At 55.1% G+C, this 22,110-nt stretch overlaps 1 protein-coding gene across 5 annotated transcripts in view; it reads right to left on the bottom strand.

Annotated features, from left to right (window-relative positions):
* Nucleotides 1-1,804: 1,804 nt before the first annotated feature.
* The window catches only part of GDPD5 (glycerophosphodiester phosphodiesterase domain containing 5), a 90,065-nt gene continuing 69,759 nt past the window's right edge, over nucleotides 1,805-22,110 (bottom strand). For all 5 annotated transcript variants that reach the window (XM_060103370.1, XM_060103372.1, XM_060103373.1 and 2 more), the window contains 11 exons: nucleotides 18,100-18,198; nucleotides 17,700-17,793; nucleotides 17,182-17,327; nucleotides 13,219-13,301; nucleotides 11,964-12,114; nucleotides 11,192-11,410; nucleotides 10,208-10,365; nucleotides 9,820-9,967; nucleotides 8,363-8,445; nucleotides 5,496-5,608; nucleotides 1,805-2,724 (listed from right to left, as the gene is read on the bottom strand). In XM_060103370.1, coding sequence (XP_059959353.1) covers nucleotides 2,576-2,724; nucleotides 5,496-5,608; nucleotides 8,363-8,445; nucleotides 9,820-9,967; nucleotides 10,208-10,365; nucleotides 11,192-11,410; nucleotides 11,964-12,114; nucleotides 13,219-13,301; nucleotides 17,182-17,327; nucleotides 17,700-17,793; nucleotides 18,100-18,198 — 1,443 coding nt within the window. In that variant the 3' untranslated portion in view covers nucleotides 1,805-2,575. The remainder of the gene's footprint in view (nucleotides 2,725-5,495; nucleotides 5,609-8,362; nucleotides 8,446-9,819; nucleotides 9,968-10,207; nucleotides 10,366-11,191; nucleotides 11,411-11,963; nucleotides 12,115-13,218; nucleotides 13,302-17,181; nucleotides 17,328-17,699; nucleotides 17,794-18,099; nucleotides 18,199-22,110) is intronic.

Below are 22,110 nucleotides of genomic sequence, written 5' to 3'. Positions count from 1 at the left end.
TGTCCTGAGGCCTGGGGGAGGGTCTGCTCTGGGGACTGTGTTCCAGGGAATGGTGTATCCTGCTTCCCCCTAAGAAGGGATTGTATATATTGCTGTATGTTAAAGGATGTGAGAAATTTGGGCACCTAAATACCTGGAACAGAGGGGCTGAGGGTTCAGGGAGGGCCCTGGCGAAGGTGGAGGGTGGGCTCAGCCTGGAGAGGTCTCACCCCCTAAGGTCCAAGGGAGGAAGCAAGGAGTGGGTCTGTGGAGATGGCAGTAAGGGAGAGGCCCTGTCTCCGGTTTCCCTGTTAAGGGCAGTCAGGCTGTCCTCAGTAGACAGGGAGAGGTCACGAGGAGGGCATTGGGAAGGTGGCCTTCTCAGTAACCCCTCAGGTCAAAGGACAGGAACCAGGCTTGACCACAGGCTGTGGGCTCAGCTGAGGGTGAAAGGCTCAGCTATCGACCTAGCTGGGGGATGGCCTCTATTCTCCTTCCATTGTTTGGGGTGAGGGGAGACCGCTGGACTGCCTCTGCACTGGGGAGTGGAGGGGTACAGTGTAGGGCCCTAGTGAGAGTGGGATGCCGACAGGCTGTTCCACTCAGAACTCCCAGCCCCTTCTCCCTGCTTCTGAAAGACCCTAGGATGACTCAAGTTGCCCAAGTGTGGCCAGCCAGGAGCCTGGGACATGCTAGCCAGTGGACCCAGGGGCACTGACTGGACAGGGAGGGGCTAACATGAAAGATTGGTTCTGTTTTCTTGGGCAGGCCTTACAGACACTGGAGAGGTTACTGGGGCATTTGGGTAGGGCAGTGTGCCCCACTGCTGGCCCAGACAGTCCAGGTTTCACATACATTTCCTCATGCCCAGGCAGAGCCGGGAGCTGACCTCTGCCCCAGGAAGGGAGCACTTGGCAAATGTTTGAAAGGGGGAAAGGAGGGTGAGTCCCCTGATAGTTCCCAGAGGGGCAGTCCTAGAGGTTAATGTGGGGGGCCCAGTCTGGGTTCCAGCATTAGGAGGGGTTTCTTTTCCTTTCCTCCCTGAAGGCTCCAGACCCCAAGAATTCTATCCAGAAGGCCTGTTTGGAGAAGAGACACATCCCTTGGCTCCCAGGAAGCACCATGTTTATTTAATGTAGGATGAAACTGGGGTTTAGCCCCCTTCTTTCCCTTAGGACACACCCAAGACCATGCAGGCTTTTATGACAAAGATGGGATTTACAGACCCCTTCTCATGGAGGGCAGAGGGCAGAGGTCCAAGGACTGAAAGACAGGGGCATCTGTGGTCCCAGGGGCTGTATTTTGGCTTTCAGCCCAGGTGCCCCACTGTGCCAGGAATGGGAATGGGCGTCTTCAAAGCTGAACCTCCGCCATGGGGGAGAGGCATCTCCTGGCTGAGGGCCTGTCCCTCCATAGCAGGGATCTCAGCCTCCATGTGGCCACGAAGGGATCTGCTCGTCCCACTGCCCAGTCCTACATCGGACCAGCGAGCCCTCCCCGTCTGCCTTACCATTCCCAGCTGGTTACGGAAGGCACACAGAGCCTGAGTGGGATTCTGGCTCTGCCACTTCTAAGCTGTGTGGCTCCAGATGGTCACTTTACCTCTCCAAGACTGTCTCCTCCACCACAATATGGGGACGCTTGCCCCCAAGCCCAGTGCTGTTAAGGAAGCCCCAGTGCCATGTGATGCAGGGGAGGGGCTCCACCACCCTGCCACTCTCCCATTCATCTCTGAGAATGGTTCTTCCTCAGTCATGGGACCCGAATCCCAAACCCAGCAAGCTCTGTCCCCACCCTCCCACTGACAATTCAGAGATGACACGTGTCAAGATGGCAGCTTTAATCATCTTGGCCAAGGCCCCTCAGGCTCCCTCCACTGAAGGCCTCCTTGGCCATATACCCACCCCTGACCATGCCTGAACACTTTTCACAGGTGGCCCCTGCCCTTGGCCACTGATGTGGGAACCTGAGGTCATGTCAGTCTCTAGATCTCCTGGGTGTGGATCCAGCAGCCCCGAGCCTGCTCTTGCCACCTCCAGCTGCTCCTAGGGAATATGGCTTGGACCCTCTCCTGGGGCAGGGCCAGCGGCAGCAGGAGGTTTGCAGGGGAGGAATGTCTCCACCACTGTAGCAGGCGTTGCTCCTGGGCCAAGGTTCCTTGTGCTTTGAGACTGATGGAACGGCAGAGGCCTAGTGCAGGCCCTTGAGGCAGGAGAAACACAGAGAAGGTGGTTTCCTCACAGTACAGACAGGAGGACAGACACACGTGGGCGCACGCAGGCTCCACATCCTCCACTGCCGCAGGGGGCATGGCATAGCCCAGTGACCCTTCAAAGCTTCCAGGTCAGGATGCAAGGGAGGGCCTCAGGGAGTGGACCAGGCCCCGAGCCCCAAACTTCCCAGAAAAAGGAGCCCCAGGCCCGCAGGGGCATCTGAGAGGCTGGCGAGGGGAGCCCCCTCCAAGAGAGGCCATGGCTGACAAGGGGCTGGAGCCAGCAAGGAGGCTGTGGCGCCAGCTCCCAGAGCACGCTTCTGCCAGCTCTGTGGGCTTCGCCTGTCTCCACATGAGGTACAGGCTGGACAGACGGGTCTTCAGCTAACGCCCACTCCGGTCTGTGAGGGTCGTGGCGCGGCTGCCGCTCCCTTGGGGGCCCGTAGGGCAGGTGGTGCTGTTGGCATATGTGTCATGACTGTCGTCTGAACACACAGAGAGCTCATCGGAGACCTCCAGGCCATCGCTGATCTCTGTTGGGCCAGAGGGAGGCAGAATGTGAGTGCAGGAAGGAGAGGAGTGGACAGATGGCTGGCAGACGCGGTGGGAAGGGGTGGCCTGGAGCCACTCCTGGTCAGCCACTAGGAGGAATAAAGCCTCGGGTTTCAGGTATGCTATCGAGCTTGGCATTCAAGGCCCTTCTCAGTCTCTGCAAACACTCTGGTCGCACTTCAGTCTCCTCTCCCTGGAACTCCACCTTCCAGCCACAGAAAACTATCTGCACCCTCTTAAGCTTGGCACGCATGTGTTTACTCTCCTCAGTGCTTTGCACATATTGGCCTGTCTCCTGGGCATGACCTCCCGATAACACTTCCTTTTCTTAAAATCTGGCTAAATTCTTCTCATTTCTGTTTTTGCTCCCAGGCTGGGATGGGGCCTCCTCATGACCACCCTGTTCCCCCCTGTCCCACCTGTATTTTCACCATCTATGGCCCCCATCGGCTGCAGTACTTCAAGGACAGGGATGAGGTCTGGGCATCAGTGTCCCCAGTGGCTGGTACAGTCCTGGACACACAGCAGAGGCTTAGAAAAGGTCTGCTGAGGGGAGCTAAGCACACCCAAAGGGGACTCAGAGCACCTTGGTGGGGCTGAGGGTCCCTGGAGAAGACCTCTCAACCAGGAGTGGGCAGGGGGTGAGGCCTGCGGCGACTCTTCAGGGCCAGTGATGAGAAGGTGCTAGGTGAATGAATGGCCTTTGGCACTACAGAGAGGGCACGGGTCGGGGAGGTGCAGAACCTGACAGGCCGAAGTGCTGGCCTCCTGACTTCCCTGGGCCAGGCACAGTGCAGGAGCCTGGGGACTCCAGGTGCCCTGGACGGGCTCCTCCTTCCAGGAGCTCCCCAGTGTCGCCAGAGGCAGTGGGAGGCCGGGGGAGGCCCTCCAACCCCGCTTTGGTGCTCAGGGAAGGCTCCCAGGAGGAGGGTTTTTGAGCGAGGATAGGAAGAATTAAGTACCCCAAAGACAAGAATCTGTGTATCCTCAGCACCTAAAACAGGGCCTGGCATGTGTCTGTTGAAGGAAGGGATAAATAAAAGAGTGAATAAATGAGTGGATGTTCACACAGTCGCTGGAGCCAGCCCCACTAAACACACAGGCACCCCCCACTGGGCTCTGGTTCACTCGGGCAGCATTTACCAAGCACCCGTCTGGGCCAGGCGTGGCACTAACCCTCACAAGTACTCTGTGAGGGGGAGCTAGCCCATTTTACAGAGGAGGAGTCTGATGGTGAGGGAGGTTAGGTAATATGCTCTTGTTCACACAGCTCGGGGGATAAGCTGGGATTTGAATCCAGGTCCATCCGGCTTCTAAATATCTCTCAAATCTCTCCTCTCCTGTTTCCATGCCCACAATGCCCATCTGAATTATTGGTTTCCTTGCCTCTGGCTTCCCCTTCTAACCCACCCTCCACACTCGTTAGAGAGACTGAATTATGGGGAATTCCCTGGCAGTTCAGTGGTTAGGACTCTGCACTTCCACTGCAGGGGGGCACGGGTTCGATCCCTGGTCAGGGAACTAAGATCCCACAAGCGTTATGGCGCCGACAAAAAAAGAAAAAAAAAAAAAGAGAGATTGAATTGTGTTCCCTCCAAATTCGTATATTGATGTCCTAAACCCCAGCACTTCAGAATGTGACCCTCTTTGGAAATAAGGTCACTGCAGATGTAATTAGTTAATATGAGGTCATTAGAGTGGGCCCTAATCCAGAATGACTGATGTCCTTGTAAAGAGGGGAACTTCGGACACAGAGGTGCGTCTACAAGGAAATGGGAGAGGCCAGGACCAGATCTTTCCCTCACAGCCCTGCTGACACCTCGATGATGGACTCTTAGTTTTCAGAACTGTGAGACAATACATTTCTGTTTTTAAGCCACCCAGTTTGTGGTACTTTGTTACAGACCCACTGAAACAAAGACAAATCTGTCTGTGACCCTCTTCTTTCAGAACAAAGCCCAAGCTCCTGACCACACACTTGAGGCTGAAGTGCCTCCCCAGTGCCATCTTGGGGTGAGTCAGCCAGAGGCTCTCCCTTCAAGCCACGTGGCATGATGTTTAGTTCTTGGTGCCCGGCAAGGAGTGCTCCCTCACTACCTCTGAACACATGCTCTTCCTGCCTTGAATGCCCTTCCTTCCCTCTGCTCGCCCAGCCCTCACCTCAAACCCATCACCCTCCTACCCTTCCTTCCCATTTCAACTGCATCACCTCCTCACAGAGTGGGCCCCAAATCCTTCCTCACCGCCCCAGGGAACTCTGAACCCCTCTCTCCTCCTTGTACCCCACTCTGGCTCAGTATCCCCATCTATTAGAGCTCAGTGACACCTAATTTTCCATGTATTTGTTTATACAGCTGCCTCTTCCATCAATCTGGGAATGTCAACAGGCAGCAAGCAGGGGTGAAATCAACGTTTGTGGGGTCTGTGTATGAACCAGCATGGCAGGATGGGCCTCCAGCCCTCCCCCCACCCCTGCATGTCACCCTTGCCCACTACCCATGTGGCTGACACTGAGCCACAGGACCTGGAGTTGATGGCTGCATGTGGACGGGTGTGCATTTCTGTGTGTGTGTGTGTACGTGTGCCCCTGTACCAGTGTGAGCGTGAAGCTAGGTGGGTATATTTATGTCTGTACCGTGTCCCTAGCTATATGTGCTGTGTGTGAAATGTGTGCACACACACCCGTGTGCATGTGTGGGGTGCAGAGGACAGAGCCCAGAGCCTGACTCAACCTGTCTGCGGAGCTGCACACCTGAAAAGATGAGCTTCTCCTTCATGATGCTGACGTCCCGGCTGGTCCGGTGCACCGCGGCACTCAGCATGATCTGCTCGGGGTTGTAGCTCCGTATACCACCCAGGCGCCACCTGCAGAGATGGCCCCGTGGGCATCAGGTCCTTCCCCACCTTTCCTTGGAGAAGGGATCCTGCCCACTTCCACAGACTCTCTGGATTTGGCCTGAGAGACCAGCAGGACTCTTGTCCGACTGTACAGATGGGGAAACTGAGGCCCAGAGTAGGGCAGAGCTGGGGCCTGAATCAGAGTCTGCTGACTGTCAGCCAGGGCTCTCCAGCCCTCTTACCTCCAGACCCCTAGATCCGCTCCCCTTGCCCAGGAGGATGGTTAGGGGTTGGTTAGTTATGTGCCAGGTGCCCCCAGTTATACACCTGGACAAATTTGGGGGCGGGGGCTTAGCAGGCATGACTGATGACCCACCCTGGGGTACAAACCAATCTCAGGGGGTCCCAGCTGACGTCGCCTACAGCTCCACCATCAGGACCAGGCTGAGTGAAGCCAGTGAGGAACCCCAGAGAGGAAGTGAAGGAAAGCAGGGAGGGGAAGGGAGACAGCGGGGAGCTTGTCTTCATGGGGTCACAAGGCAAGGGTGCTGGAGTGACTTGGGGTGGGGCCTGCTGCTGCTCTGTTCCAACAGCCCTGGAAGAGTGGGGTGCATATTCCCTAGTGGAGAGGGACAGGCCGGAGCGTTACCCCTTTAATGGCTGGGGCAAGGTGGGAGCAAAACTGAATGGGCTGAGAGGTGGGGCAGCATAGGGCGTGCAGGGACCAGGCAGAGCAGGGAGGACTTGGGTTCCTTCGTCCGGCCCAGGGCACAGTTTTTGCTGTTACAGTTCCTCTGAACTAGCCCCAAATCCCTGGCCTCTGAACTTAGATTCTTCCAACCCCACTCAGGGAAGTGGGGATCAGCTTGGAAACAAAAACCCAACCCCCCAGGGCCCAACGCCCTGCTGGAATGGGTGGAGGGAGCCCAGACTCCACGGGAAATCAGTTGTTTCCAGATGGGATCAGCACAGCAGAAATGGACAGACAGATGGACAGGCAGACAGGTAGATGAACAGAGCAGGCAAGGGGAAAGCAGGAGGCAAAGGGGAAGGCAACCTCTGGCTGGGCTGGCCGCCCTACGCATCCTTGAGAACAGCAATAGGGTCTCTTATTTATCGTTGCATGCCTGTCACCAACCCCAATGCCTGCTGTGTGGTGGGTGCTGTAAGTATTGTTGAGTGAATGAGTGGAAAAATGAGGACCACAGGGAAATGAACTTCTCCCCCAGGGTCCTCTCCTCCATCAGGCCTTGCCTGAGCCCCCAGGAAGACGATGATGCCGCCCTGGCTGTATCTTGAGTGGCCCAGCGTGTCGGTGGAGCACCCTGGGGAAGAAGGCCCAGCACAGCACCAGCCAGCACATGTGGACATCTGCCGACTGAGAGGATGGTGGAGGGACCAGGCAAATGGCCCTTTGCTGGGCTCAGTGCCACAGAGTTCCTCCTCCTAGAAGCTGGTCAGTGAAGGTGACTGACCTAGGAGGGCCCAAGGCACCTGACCAAAGGGAGCCTGCACCCCCAAGACCAAGGTCTCATCTTGGAAATTAACGTTAAACCCAGGAGGAAAGCGTCAGGCCCGTGTCTCTGCAGCGAGGTACATCTGGGACAGGAAGCTCAACCACTGGGGGTATTTCCCAGGGGAAAGTGCGGGAGGCTGTGCTCATGGGGGGAGAGCAGTGGGGTGGGAGTCAGAGACAGAAAGTGAAAGAGAGAAGAGAGGTGGAGAGAAAGATAAACAGTGAGCGAGGGGAAAGGCAAGTGGAGTGGGAGGGCCACAGGTGGCAGGGAGAAACAGAACTTGGTAGGCTGTGCGCTGGGCACTGGGGAAGGCCTTGCCCAAAGTGCCAGGCTGTGGGGGGTGGCCCAGGCAGAGCCCCTCCCCAGAGGGAGATGCTCTGGTGCTGAGAGAGGCCAGGTCAGCAACCTGCAAGGAAATGCTGGTTCCCTGTCTGCGGGAGGGAGAGAGAGCAGAGGGACACACACGGCAAGGTGGGGAGAGAGAAGGGAGGACTGCAGGGGAGAGGACGGGAGCAAGGATGAGAAGGAGGCTTCAGGCAGGGGAGGTGTCTGGGAGGGTGACCTGGGCCTAGGGCTCCTCAGGAGGCAGCCTTTCAGAGGGAAGTGGAGAGGGGGCGGCGAGGAGGAGGGAGAAAGAGGAACAGGAGGAGGACCACACCAGAATTACCTGATCAAGTGATAGCTGTGAGATGCCAGAGTGCAGCAGAGAGTGGGGAGGGGGGAGAGAGAGGAGGGACATGCGCCGGATCAGAGCAGTATGGGACAGAGAGAGAACGTCAGTCAAGAGTAAAACCGCAGCCTGCTGCTTCACGGCTGGGTTGGGGCCCCGCCTGGCCCTAAAACCTCCCCAGGACCAACCCACTCCCACTGCCACCCCCCCCCACAAGCTGTCGTCCTGAAGGGTGGGTGGGGAGGTCTGAGCCCGGCACAAGTGCTGTGGAAACTTGTGCCCTGGGTGACAGGCAGGGAGACAAGCCTAGAGAGGAGCCCCCCTGGAGCTAAAACTCACCAAAGAGTCTACACAGCAAATCCTGGCCCAGCTTGGCTCTGGGCTCCCGGTTGGGTGCTCATTCCAGAAGCCACTGGGCTCTGGCAGAGGGGGACGGGCTGGGGGCCATAGGGCGGCCTCCTTCTCCCCTGAACAGGGTGGTCTGGTCAGGACACCTCCCGGCTGAGGGCTCAGGAGGGCGTTCACCTGGCTGGGGGCGGGAGCTGGCCCATCTCGGGCAGGGAGGGCCGCGGAAGGTGGTCAGGGCCTACTCACTTCTGGAGCACGAAGATGCCAATGATCAGGATGAAGGAGATCAGGTCGGCGGTGACCCACATGAGACAGTACTCGTCCGGGGGCTGTGGACAGATGGCCCCCCACCAGCTTCCAGTCACGGCTGGTCCAGACCAGGGCTCCAGACCAAGGGCCCATGGGCAGGAGGATCGCACGTCACCATCGGGGAGGGGCAGAGGAGGACCTGGAGGGGGCTTGGGGGCTTGAGATTGTATTTTGTAGAGGTAGGGGTGTGTGTGTGTGTGTGTGTGTGTGTGTGTGTGTGTGTGTGTGTGTGTGTGTGTGTGTGTGTGTGTGTGTGTGTGTGTGTGTGTGTGTGTGTGTGTGTGTGTGTGTGTGTGTGTGTGTGTGTGTGTGTGTGTGTGTGTGTGTGTGTGTGTGTGTGTGTGTGTGTGTTAAAAGAGACGCACTGTAGAGGTGGTGTGTTTTAAACCTAGAGGATTTATGTGCTTAAAGGGGCTTAATGCAAGAACCAAAATATGAAAGACAGATGAATGAGAGGGTGTGACATGACAAGCAGGTGCGCAGGTGGGTACGTGAAGAGGTATGTGGCATCCATGTGCATGTAAGAGTACATGTCATTGTAGGGTGTGGAGCGTGTGAGCTTCCCCTCCAGGGGGCCATAGAGAAGGGCCCAGCAGGGCAAAGCCTGCAGAGCAGCCAGGCCTCACACCCCCTTGATCTCAGGTAAACTGCGGAGGAGGGGCAGGGGTGGGCCAGAGGCACTTTTTGCTGTTGGTCAGTTCCTGTGGCCTGAAAATCAGAGTGTGCTCATAGCTACTGCTGCCACAGTTATTTCATCTCATTCCGAGCTGGGCCTTCAGTGGTTTTAAAGGACAATGGGTGGGTGGATGGAGATAACCACCCCAAACCTAGATCTGATTCACTGACATGGCATCATCTTAGCCATAATGAGACCCTCCATCTGCCTTTCATGACCTCAGGGAAGTGGCAGTGGGAGCACAGGAGGGAGGTCAAGGGCTCCCCAAGTCCCCTGGTTGGCAGAGCTGGGACTGGAACACAGGCCTGTCTTCAGGTGCTCAGTCGGTCAACCAACTGAAAACTGGTTTTATTGGCTGTAATCTCTGAGATTTTAATGTTCCCTATTTTTGCCCCGTTGCCCTCTTTTCCCAATGACTTTCCTTCCTTTAAAACAAAATATAATCATCTCCAACCCCCCCCAAAACCCAAGTAGTTGTTTATTTGTCTAGAGCCTTTGGTGTTTTTCCCCATGTGGCTAAGGCCAAGGTTCCTCCTACCCCCCAGACCTTGGTGCAGGCCCCAGAGGTCAGGAGAATCTTCTTCATGCCTCAAGCCTGTCCCCTCAGGTGCTCCCCCCCACCCCGAGACCTCACCAGACAGAGCCTGGGTGTGGAGCCTGCCCCCCAGCCCTGGAAGCCATAGGCAGCTCTCTGGACCCCCAACAATCCCCAACTCACCATGATCCAGAGGGGGGAGGGCACCTGGGATAAGGTGTGGGAGTTGTCAGAGGTGACAGACGGGACCCCTGCGCACCACAGCAGGGAGAAGAGCCACGGGGCATTGACTGTGTAGAGATTCACGCTCAGGTTCCAGGATGCATAGTCCCTGTGGGGCAGGGACAGAGGCTGGTCGGCCCTTTGGCCAGTGTGGGAAGCCTGTAAAGCATGGCCCTTCACAACCTCACGCCGTCCTCAAAACTGTCCCTGGAGGAAGGAAACTCCGCTCTCAGGGGGCCAAGCTCACATACAAACCCACGTCTGCCTGATGTTCTCAACCTCTCCTCTTTGAACCCTGAGCCTCTGTGTCCAGTCCTCTGGGTGAGCCTGGGCAGGATGGGGTGGGCACCTGAGCTCCTGGCGGGACACCTGAGTGTAGCGCAGGTTCAGCCGCTGGATGTGGCCTCTCCGCAGGCTGGCAGCTGCCTCCTTGGAGCCTGATGTCTGCTGGAAGCCAGGAGCCACCTTCTGCACAAAGGGCCTCTGCCTGTTAGGCAGCCACAGGACCTGCAGGCAGGAGAGGAGAAGCCTCTGATTTCCCTTCTGTACAGTGGGGTTAGGGTGTCTATCCCTCGTGGACCACCTGAAGGGGTTAAAAGAGGCGGGACCTGGCACCCAGTGAAAGCTTTCAGGTAGTAATCACCTCCGGGGGATGACTTGGTCCCAGCCATGGCTGGGAATTGCTTTGGCAACACCTCAGAAGTTCCCCCTCCAGACCCTAGTCAGGACAAGACCGATAATGCCCCAAATGTCAACTACTGTGCACGTGGCCACCAGCGTCTAGTGTGCTGTCATAGTTGGTATCGTATTTTTCTGATCCCCAGGTATCATGTAGGTAACACTTCATGGAAGTACCATGTTCCGAAGAATCTGGCCCTGCTCCTGCCCTTTTTACATTTTATTTATTTATTTATTTTTTGCGGTACGCGGGCCTCTCACTGTTGTGGCCTCTCCCGTTGCGGAGCACAGGCTCCAGACGTGCAGGCTCAGTGGCCATGGCTCACGGGCCCAGCCGCTCCGCGGCATGTGGGATCTTCCCGGACCGGGGCACGAACCCGTGTCCCCTGCATCGGCAGGGGGACTCTCAACCACTGCGCCACCAGGGAAGCCCTCCTTTGTACATTTTAAACGACTTTCTTATTTCCCTCTTGGCCCCATGATGACCCTGTCAGGGAGGCGTGCGTCATGCTACCCTCATTTTACAAATGTGGAACCCTGAGGTCTGGAGAAGGGACACGGTGAGTTTACTGCTTGAGCGGGACTCCAGGCAGGCCTGGGCGGAGCTCAGCTCCTTGGGTACAGAGCTGGGTGGGGCTGGGCTGCAGGGCCTCACCTGGTGCTGGGGGAAGCCCGAGTGCAGCAGAGCCTCCAACGTGACGTTGAGGAAGCTGCCGCGGTAGGGGTGCTCCCGCGGCGGGTCACGCAGGTTCAGCAGCAGCGTGGCATTGCCCTTGGCCAGCTCCAAGAGTTCCATTAGGCTGCAGATGGACTGGTTTTGGGCCTCCTTGTGGTCGGACGGTGACAGGGAACTGGCCGTCCAGAAGGGGTCCGTCTGGCAGAGACAGGGACACACACGGTTGTCTCACCAGTCCTCTGGGGCCTCCACATGCCTTCCTGGCTATGGAACTTGGAGACGACTGAGCTGCCAGTGTCGGCTGGTGTGTGCAAGTCAGGCACATTGAAGGCTGGGGCCCTGTGGGACCTCTAGGAGAACCCAACCATAACCTCTCTTTCCCAGTCTGCTTACCAAAAGAATGATTTGCTTGGAACATATCCTAGACCCCAGTCCGTTTTTCTCTCAGTAGCACTTCAGACCAGAGAACCAACTTCCTCTAGAGTTTTACAGTGTTAACAATTTTAGCTATTAACTATTATATTCAAAACCAACTTTTTCTGGTAGGGGAGGCAGAACCAGAACAAGTAGTGACAACCATGATATCTGGGCTGCAGTGGCAGGAGCCTGAGGAGGCCGCCAACCAGCCTGGCTGTGAGTCAAGGAAGCTCGGCGTGTGAAGGTCACCTGAGCTGAGGGCTGCCCCTGGCCCTCTCCATGGAGTCCCTGACCATGCTTTCCATGCCTAGGACTGGGACAGGTGCTGCCAGACCTTCAGGAACCACTGGCCAGCATTGAGCCTCTGCAGCAGGGTCCAGTTGAACATGGAGGCGGGCCTGCGGGCGAGCTCCGGGAATTCCTCCTCCACGTTGGTGGTGCGGCGCAGGGTGGCGTCGTGCATGAGGAAGGGCACGCCGTCCAGGCTGTGGGAGGGTGGGGCCGCGGAGTCACTGCCCACCCAGGTCCCTCGCCCGCTCCTCCCCACCCACTTACGCCAGCCCACCTAGGGACCCAGGCCCGCTCTGCCCCTCTTTGGACCTCAGGTTCCCCGTCTGCATAGGGAAGTCAGTGGGCAGTAGGCGAATCCCTCGGCTCTCTCTGAGGGTCAGATGGGGGTGGGCACTGCTGAGGAGGGAGGGCTGAGCATATTCTCTCAGCAACCCTGGGAGGTAGAGGCTATCTCATTTGATAATGGGGAAACTGAGGCTGGAGACAGAAGTATCAAACACAAGGCCTACTAGCCAGTAAGTGGTGGAACCTGGCTTAGAACCCAGTCCATGTGATGCCATAATGAGAAGAGTGCAAATGCAGGCCCCTTTGACAAGTTCCACCCCGCTATCATCCCGGTCTACCCCACTGCTGGGGCTGCCAGTAGCCCCATAAGTTGCCTTAGCGTGAAACAGTAAAAGGCACCTGTGCTCCCCCTCCTCAAGGCATTTTTTTACCATCTGCTAGAAAGTTTTGATAAATACACAATTCTATAGTGTCTACAATGGGAATGGTATCCTCACACTGTGGTACCCCTGTTCAGTACCCTGCCCCCCTCCCCTTCTCAGACATGATGTTATCAGATCAGTATGGACACTTCTTGCCCTTTATACAAACACATACTTATATATCTACGTGTAGAAATTGTATAGATCACTTTTATGTGGTCTTTAAAAGTATAATTGACATCACCGTGAACGTATCACTGCACCTTGCTGATTTCACTCATCAGAGTGTATGTGCTCCATCTTGCTGAGCCGTATAGATCTAGTCTTTCCATTAAGTGGATCTGTGGCAGGACTCCAAGTCCCTACCTCCACCCTGCTTGAATCACATGTCTGTTTTTTTCTCTATTTTATATCCTGGAGTATGGCACAAAATCTATTTGCATAAACATGGGGCCTGCCCTGCAGTGGATAATCCAAGCCTCCGCTCTCCCATCTCTAAGACTCTGGGACCAGACGTGTCTCCAGCAGAAACCCGGGTGTGGCTGCATCGAGGAGGAGAAGAAGTGCTGTCCTCCCAAGCCCCACGCTTACCTGATGGTGACGTCAGCCTGGAGTCCGTACAGCTTCTGCTCTAGGGCCTTCCTAAAGGACATCAGCGTGTGCTCTGGGGCCAGCTGGGGAGGAAGGTGGTGGTGAGGGAGAGCCAAGCTTTAGCTCAAGCACCGCTCCCCAACCCACAGAAAATCTTCCACGTTGGGAGGCTGGGGTAGACCTGGTTCTAATCCCACTCCTCTAAGCAGTAGCTGTGGAGCCCTGGGCATCCATGCAGCTTCTCTGAAGCTCAGTTTCCTCATCTGTTAAATCATGCCTACCTCATAGATTTTTTTGGTGGTGGGGAGAGGGAAGCAGGGATGGTTAGTGTTGATGTATATAAATGTCGGGGGTGGAGGGCTTTTTTACAGTCTCCTGCCTCTATGCAGTCTTGGGCTGGGTTGAATGCCAAGTTTCTTCCTGGTTATACCTTGAGTCCAGGTGGAGATCCCCAAGGGAGAGGACAGGGTAGACAGCATGGCAGAGTTTCAGTGGGGTGACTGGTTTCTTCATCTATACAGACATGACAAGACCATCTCCTAGACTGTTATAAGGATTAAAAGCCCCTAGCACGTTGCCTGATACACAGTAGGTGCTTAATAAATGACAACTGTTACCCTATAGCATATACATCAGAAAATCCTAGTTCTAGTCCTGACTCTGCCATTAACTAGGTTTGTGACTTTTGGTGCATCTCTTTATCCTATGGGCCTCAGTTTCCCCATCTGGTCTTTGGCGGTATATGTACACTGTTCTCTGAGTGTCCTTCCAGTTGGGGGAGTTGGGGTTCCGAGTCTCCCTAGTTGTTTGGTCTGATGATCCTGTCATACCCTTTGCTGCCACTAGGGGTCAGCACCATACCAAGCATTGGGCTAGGACCATGTGCAGTGCGGGATGCAAGACAGGGAAGGCTTCTGGCAGTGAGGTACGGGTGGAAAGGGCTCCCATGGCTCATCCGATTCTCACCAAGACATGCTCATTCCCATCTTCTCTTCCTCCGGCCATGCCGTTCCCCAGCATGTAACACACTCCCCTCCTCTGGGAAGTGGCCTGGCATGGCAAGGGCTTTGAAGCTGAGAGGGAGCAATTCCCCTTCCCAGTCACCAACCTGGGCCATCACACCTCACCTTCTGGACCTCGGTTTCTTTAGCTATAAAATGGACTAATATTACCAAGCTCATAGCCGAGGTAACAGACGTCAGCAGTCTCTGAAATGTGAGTTCCTTTCTTCCCCTTTCTGCAGGGCAGAGCAGCCTTGGGGGATATGCTGCCTTGTCTCCCGGTCAAGTGGGCTGGGTGAGACCCCACAGAGGCATCCAGGTGTGGACTCGGTGGGGTTCCTGCTCAATCACCTCTAAATACCCTGTGGCCAGGCGTCCCACAAGTGACCACCAGAGAGGTACCAACACTCCCTCCCACGTGGCAGAAGGTAGACTGCGGGTAGACACAAAGAGCGTAGCAGGGGCTATGAAGACCCTTGGGGGAAGGAGGAAGTGCTTGGGAGGGGCAAAATCTCTTTTCTGGAGCCTTTTTAAACTCGGATCTCCTTGCGCTAGGTGCTGGCCTCCTTGAGAGAGAGGGTTGCCACTGCCTCAGGCCTAAAGGCAGATGGGGCTGTATTGTCAGAAGTGTGCACGTGTGGGCGTGGTTGCCACAGACTCACGGTGGTGGACCGCTGTGGTTAAGAGGCCCAACTTTGGAGTCAGTCTGACCAAATATTAAAGTATGCACACAGGCCACCCACATAGGAAGGACACCCCCGTCCAGGGCACACAGATACCGTCTCCAAGACAGGGATGAGCACTTGGGCTTACCACACACAGATGTGTGGACCCAGAGTCAAAACCTCCCACAGGCAGACATATACAGGTGTAGACACTGGTACTCATTCATTCACAGTGACACAGGGAGGACTTGTGTCAGACACCCACATCAGCCCCTCAAGGACCATCACCAGGATGCAATCAGCCAGATGCACAATGGGAGAAATTCTACAGGACAAATGACTCAGTTTCTTCAACAAATAAACAGCATATGGGGAAAAAAAGGGAGGGAGATTATTATAGAGTAAAAGATACTTAGAAGACATCCCAGCCAGCTGTACCACATGGACCCTGTTTGGATTCTGATTTTTCACAACTCAATTATAAAAAGATATTTTTGAGACAAAGTAAAGCTGAACACTGACTCAGTATTAGATAGCAGTAAGGAATGATTATTAATTTGGTTAGGTGTAATAGTGGCAGTGTGGCGTGGTTCTGTTTTTAAGGTCTTTATGCATTAGAGATACATCCTGAAGTAAGCATGGATAAAATGATACAATACCTGGGATTTGCTTTCAAATATTAAAGCAGGGGGAAAGACAAAGCAGGGCGATAGATGAAACAAGAATGGCAAAATGTTGATAAATGGTGAAGGTGGTATTGGATTCATTATACTATTCATTCCCCTTCTGTGAATGTTTGAAATCTTTCTGCTAAAACAACAATCCACATGGGGCCACCCCACTCCTTCCCTTTGCCCCTGCTTCCTGCTTCAGCACACCCCACCCTCTTGTCCTGTGGCCTCCAGAGCAAGTGGGGTGGGTAATACCGGTCATGGAAAGAAAAGCAGCTATAATCTGGGGCCCTGCCTCCTGGAAGGCTTCCTCCTAATTTATCCTCACAAAAGCCAGCAGCAGGGAGGCCTGGAGGGGACCAGCAACCCCCCAGACACACGGGCAGCATGTGGCAAAACTGGACCCCAAATCCAGATCCTCTGACTCCAAAACCATGGCCTTTCTAGCTGGTTGCCTCCAGGAGGTGCCGGGAGCAGCATGGGGTGTGATGGGAGGGCACCAGGGTCCAGCTCAGGGGCGCAGGTCTCTGAGCCTTATCTAGGAAATGGGCACAATAATGGTGATTTGCAGCCCTGTCCGACGTGATGCCTCCTTTAAATGCTTACCTCGTGAGGCCCCCTAGACTACCCTGAAATTCAACGATACCATGGAACTCCCAATTACTGCCACAACCAAGAAAAAGCTCTCACAGAGCCCTCAAGTGCTCCCTGGTGGTGATGAGTGGTACTGCATCTGTTAAGAACCAAAGTTGAAGGCTTTCATAGGTCAGGAAACCCAGTCTAGAGAAGCAGGAGGGCTTGCCCAAGGTAACAGGAAAGCATAACTCTTACTTTCTGTGAGCCAGACTCATATTTGGGCACATCACACATGCTAACTCTTGCTTCCTGTGGCCATATGGTGCAGACACTCCCATCATCCCAGGGGACAAGATGACGAAACTAGGCACAGAGGAGACCGAATAGGCCCTGACTCCCACAGCTGCCACGGGGCCTGGAAGCCTGGCTCTGGAGCATACTCCCTCAAGGGGAGGGCCTACTGCGGGGTCACAGGGGTGGCAGAGAAGGAGCAGGTGCTGACTCTGACTCCTTCCACTCTCCGTCCCACCCGGTGCAAATGTTTTCCTTTAGCAGTGGGCTCGGAGCTGCACCCAGCCCTCTTGCCTGCACAGCCTGGAAGGTTTTTCTGCTGCTCTGTCCCAGGCCCCGGGCCCTGCTCCCCTCCCCACACCCAGCATCTCTCTCTTTCCTGGGCCTTCCTAACCTACAACCCGGCAGTATTTGGCCCTGGCCTAAAACCCTCCTGCATCTTTCCAGGGCCCTCAGGATGAAAGTGAAATCTTCAAGCAAGATGCCTTCAGGCTCTTCACGACTTAATCCCATTGAAACTCTCCAGCCTTTTCAGCAACCCTTTCCATTAAACCCCTCCCATGCCCACCCCCCAGCACCACCACCACCAAAAAGGGCTAAAAATTGTGGCTATTATTACATTACATGTATTATATACATTCCCCTGCAAGCTCCTCCCTACAAGGAGATAGGTTTTAGGTTTTTTGCCTGTCTCCCCTCTGCAATGGCAGCTCCACCCCCCACTCACCCCAGTCTTTAGGGCCCACAAGTGGCACTCACCATGGGGGCCCCACGGTGGCCGATGAGGGCAGGTTTGGGGCCCAGGTCCTTTTTCTCCATGATGCAGGGAGAGGAGATGGTGAGAGGGGCCAGGTAGAGGGCAAACACCACGGTGAAGAAGGTACCGAGAATGGCCATCTGGGAGGCTGCAGACATGGGCCCAACCATGAGCCCCAGGCAGCTTGGCAGGGCGTGCTGGATCCCTCCTCCCTCCACTTGTCAGGACCCAGATGCTTTGAGGGGGACCCTGCACCAAGAGGATCCTCCATTCTTGCTAGGAAGGTGAACCTGGCCTCTAACTCACACACACATGTAGAGACACAGAGGAAGAAACACGCAAGGCCAAGGCTGCAACCTCTGTGGAACCTGCAGGCCACTCTGAACTGGGACTCCCCACACTGAGAGCAAGGGCCGCACCATATCTCCAGGCTACCTAGGTAACGTCCAGGCGGGGGCAGGACAAGCTGGCCTTGGTACTTGGAGCGCACGGAGGGTAGGTCCTGCCCAGTCATACTTACAGGATCGCTCTGCGCGGGCAAACTGTCCTGCCACGATCCAGGAGAGCGCAGTGACGGCGACCAGGGCCCCCATGTGCAGGAACGGCGCTGTGCCCTTGTGTGCAGGAAGGGGCAAGAGAGACTGCTGGCTCCCAGCTGTGCCCAGACCCTCTGGTTACCAACGTCCTTACGGCCTGTCTCTATCCATGGGGCAGGCAAGTGTCTCCATTTTTCAGTGGAGGAAACTGGGAGTCCAGGTACCCCGGATTGTAGCACCCTCCCTGCCTCTGAGTTGCTATGTGATGTGGACCCCTCCCTACATCCTCTGGACCTTGATCTAGAGAAACGGGAGTGACCATAAGGCACTGTCTTGTTTTGAGGGTCCTGGGGAAGCAGCCACCCCGTCCCCACCCCCACTCACCTGCAGGGAGATCAGCAACACCTCCCACTCGTCCTCCCACAGCTGGGCCACAGCTGACATGGCCACCACCGTAGCCACCAGGATGACCACCAGCCCTATCTGGAAGGGGAAGAGCCACCAGAGGGTCAGGGCAGCGTCAGAGCCGCATCGGCCCAAGGGTCCCCAGTGTGTCTGAGAGGGAGAGCAGAGGGAGAGAGGCTGAGAGGCAGAAAGGGAGAGTAGAGAGTACAAGAGAGGCCGACAGAGCAGGGCAGAGGCAGGCACTGGAGGAAAGCCAGAGGCAGCCGTGCAGAGGACAGTGAGAAGAGTGGAGGCAGGAGAAGGCAGGTGGACCCAGTGAAGAAGGGACCGCAGGAGAAATAGAAGGGAGGGTGGAGAGAAGACAGGTGGGCTGGAGCTGGGGTAAGGTGGGGCATGACCCCAGGGCTCAGGGGGTGAGGAGGGAACACACTCGGCAAATGGGGGGCCTCCCTGAGCCCAGCAGGTCCCGTCCCAGGCCTTGCCCAGCCACCTTTCATCCAGCGTGACAGGTGAGGAAACCAAGGCTCTCCAGAAGATGGGGCACAGGGGGACCTGCCCAGGTTGCAGGGCAGCAGGCTGAGGAGCCAGGCCCTCTGCAGGAGGCTGACACCCAGCCCGGCCTTCAGGCTGCAGCGAGCAGAGGTGAGGCAGGGGTCTGCCCCACACGCCCCGTTGCCAGGGCCTGCTCTCAGCCCTCCCAGAGGAAGTGAGGAGTACAGCTCTGACGGAACACCAGATGGAACCTTCATGGGACAGAAAGCTCTGGGGACAGATGGGATCTGAAATATGTCATGTAACACAAGACGCTCCCCCAAACTAAGTAATGCCTGGTTTCTGGTTACTCCGCCCCCCAGGGTCCCTGCCTTGGGCCCTGGATCTCACCCTGCCCAACCTCTCCACACCTCCAGGCCTGCCTCATCAAACTCAGCTCACACCTCTACCCCGAAGCCTTCCGCAGCCCCTCTCTCCATAGGCGCCTGCCAAGACCGCCACATCCGGCCCTCCTGACTTCCTACTGCCTGCCCCCAGCTGCTCTCTTTGCCAGCAGGGCTCTCGCCCTCTTTTTCTTCTGACAGTGCCTTTCCTGGAGGCAGCAGCATTGTGAGAGCCCTAACGACCCAACAAGCTCTAAATTGAGTTTCTAGCTCGTCAGGGCAGAGACAGAGGCTGATCCATCTTCGTTCCCTGCCAGGCAGGGAAGATTCATCCCCGTCTGGGATTAAGTTTGCCTTTGGAGGTTTGTCGTTCCAGCCCATCAGCCTGGAAACAAATGTTCCAATAAGAAGCAGTAACAAGGCTGAGATGGATAAGAGCCCTTACGGACTGTGACATGCCGGTCCAGAGGACACGGGAATGAGAGACATGAAGGTGTACGGAGGGCCCAAGTGTGCCTGGCTCTGCGGGAGGCACTCTGCTTGCTCATGTGTATCCTCATGAAATCCCAGCTGAGATGTTACCATCTTCATTTTACATGTAGGAAAATGGGGCTCAGAGAGCCTAAGGGTTTGCTTGGTCACGTAGCTTTGAAGGGGGGCAGATTCAGAAGCAAACCCCATTCTTCCCGTCTCGGAGGTCGTGCTCTTTCTGGGATGTCACACTGCAGTGGAGGGAGCCCACGAGTGTCCTAACCATCCCTGAGCATCCTCCCAACACCCCCACCCCAACACGCAGGCTCCCTGCCCCCTGCTGCCCTCCAGGCCATAGCAAGCATCTCTGAAGGGTCACCTCTGAGCATCTTATTACAGTATTTAACTGCTAGTGGAAATACTTGTAATAAAACTGATTTCCAAGAATCCTAATGCAATGAAAAATTTTATCCTCTGATTCTGTAGCGGCTGTATTGGCAACCTCATGCGCCACAGCGTTACTGCAGCGGTCAAGTTCTGTGGGATTTCCCCACACACGCCGTGTCCTTAAGCCACGATAACAGCGCTGACTCCCAACAACTCTACCACCCTTCCTCAGGTCTGACTGGAAAGGATACATCCCACCCAGAAGGCCCAGGGGAAGCCTCTGAGAAAGCGGTCTCTGGTTTTCTGTGCTGGAGGCACGTGGTTTGTGACGACAGCGGGGGGGTGGAGGACGCAGGAGCTACGTCCGTTCACTCAGTGAGCCTCGCCTGGGTGCTGGGACACGGAGGAGTTGTAAACCAGCTCTGCCAACAGGTTGGCCTCTTGCGGGGGTAGCTGGAATCTGGGTTCTGTGGTCTAAGTGGCAGATTGGCCCAGGGTTCAGGGACCCACTTATGTCAACATCCCTCGGTGACTGTGCCTAATGGGGGTGGTTAACTTCTCAAAGCATGTTTCCTGAGCTGTGAAATGGGGAGAGTGAGCGCCTACCTGAAAGGGATTTGGAAAGATAAATGAGAAAATGCAAGAGAAATGCTCAGCACCATGGCTGGCACCAAAATAATAAGTGCTTACTAAATGTTAGTGGCATAATTTTTAAGTTTTAAAAGTGGACATAATATCAAATAAACAGGATTATTTCAAGGAGTAAATGAAATACAGTGTGGAAAGCGCCTCACATGTAACCCAATAAATGATGGCCGTGGCACCGTACCTGACACGCAGGATGAATGTGCCTTCCTAAACTGCAACTAGAGGGATAGAGGCTAGACACCAGGAAGAACTGTGGAGCCTGGGCCGGTTGTTTGGAAGGAAGTCTGGATTCACTGGGGGTGCTGATGGGGACGGCCTAGGGAGGTGGGAGCTGTGATCAAAGACCCTCACAGTGGTGGCACCTGAACTGATGCTGGGGTGGTAGGTGGGGTAGGAGGGGGGGTATCTCAGGGAGACCACCTCCTATTTACTTCAAAGCCCCCAAGTACCCTTCCACCTTCTTCTTCACGTCCTGGGCCCCTGGACTTTTCCTGGAGGCTCACCTGGGAGGGGTTTCTGGGAAATAGGAGCTTTGGGAGGACCGGGGAGGAGGGGGAAGGGCCCCAAGTGGACATCCAGATCCACTCACAGTACCCAGCCTGCCGCAAATAGCTCCCTCCCCGCACTGTCCAGAGGCCCTCTGTCCTCCAGCCCTCCCCTCCTCAGGATTCAGGGGGAACTGGAGACTCTTAGAATAAAGATTGTGATGAAAACATAGCATAAAACTATATAGCATTAAGTATGGTACTGGTAAAGGACCAGAGAGACAAATTAAAGTAAATAAAAAGCTTAGAAACAGGTCTAAATACATAAAAATATTTAGTATATGATAAAAGTGGCATCTCAAATTAGAGTGGAAAGGATGGATTACTCAACAGAGAGCTGGGAACACTGAGAAGCCATCTAAAAAGCACAAAGTAAGATCACATTGCACCCTAAAATAACATCCAAAAGGACAACAAAGTTAAATGTTAAAAAAAGTAGAAACATAATTACCAAATGATACCACAGAGAAATTTTTTGTAATCTTGGAGTGGGAAAGACTTTTCTGACACGACACCCAGGAGCCATAAAAGAGATGACAGAATCCCTAAGCATAGAAAATCCTTAAGGATAAAAAAATTCCTGTGGCAAAAATATAACAAGCAAAGTCAAAAGATGAATGACAACTAGGAAGGATGATTTGCAGTTCATCAGCCAAAGGCCTCATTTTCCAAATCTATAAAGAGCTCCTGCAAATTAATAAGTGAAAAGCAAATCTCACAGCAAAAAGGGCAAATGATATGAGGAGACAGTTTATAGAAAAGGAAATGTCAATGACTTAAGCAGATGAAAGATGCTGAACCTAACTCATCATAGGGAAATGCAAATTAAAACTACACAGTATGGGCTTCCCTGGTGGTGCAGTGGTTGAGCGTCCGCCTGCCGATGCAGGGGATGCGGGTTCGTGCCCTGGTCCGGGAGGAACCCACGTGCCGCGGAGTGGCTGGGCCCGTGGGCCATGGCCGCTGGGCCTGCGCGTCCGGAGCCTGTGCTCCGCAACGGGAGAGGCCACAGCAGTGAGAGGCCCGTGTACCGCAAAAACAAACAAACAAACAAACAAAAAACC

Source organism: Mesoplodon densirostris, chromosome 7 (genome assembly GCF_025265405.1).
Source record: "Mesoplodon densirostris isolate mMesDen1 chromosome 7, mMesDen1 primary haplotype, whole genome shotgun sequence".
In the NCBI taxonomy this organism is placed as follows: domain Eukaryota; kingdom Metazoa; phylum Chordata; class Mammalia; order Artiodactyla; family Ziphiidae; genus Mesoplodon; species Mesoplodon densirostris.
The sequence above is the reverse complement of the archived record's forward strand: the minus strand, read 5'-3'. Positions and strand labels throughout refer to the sequence as shown.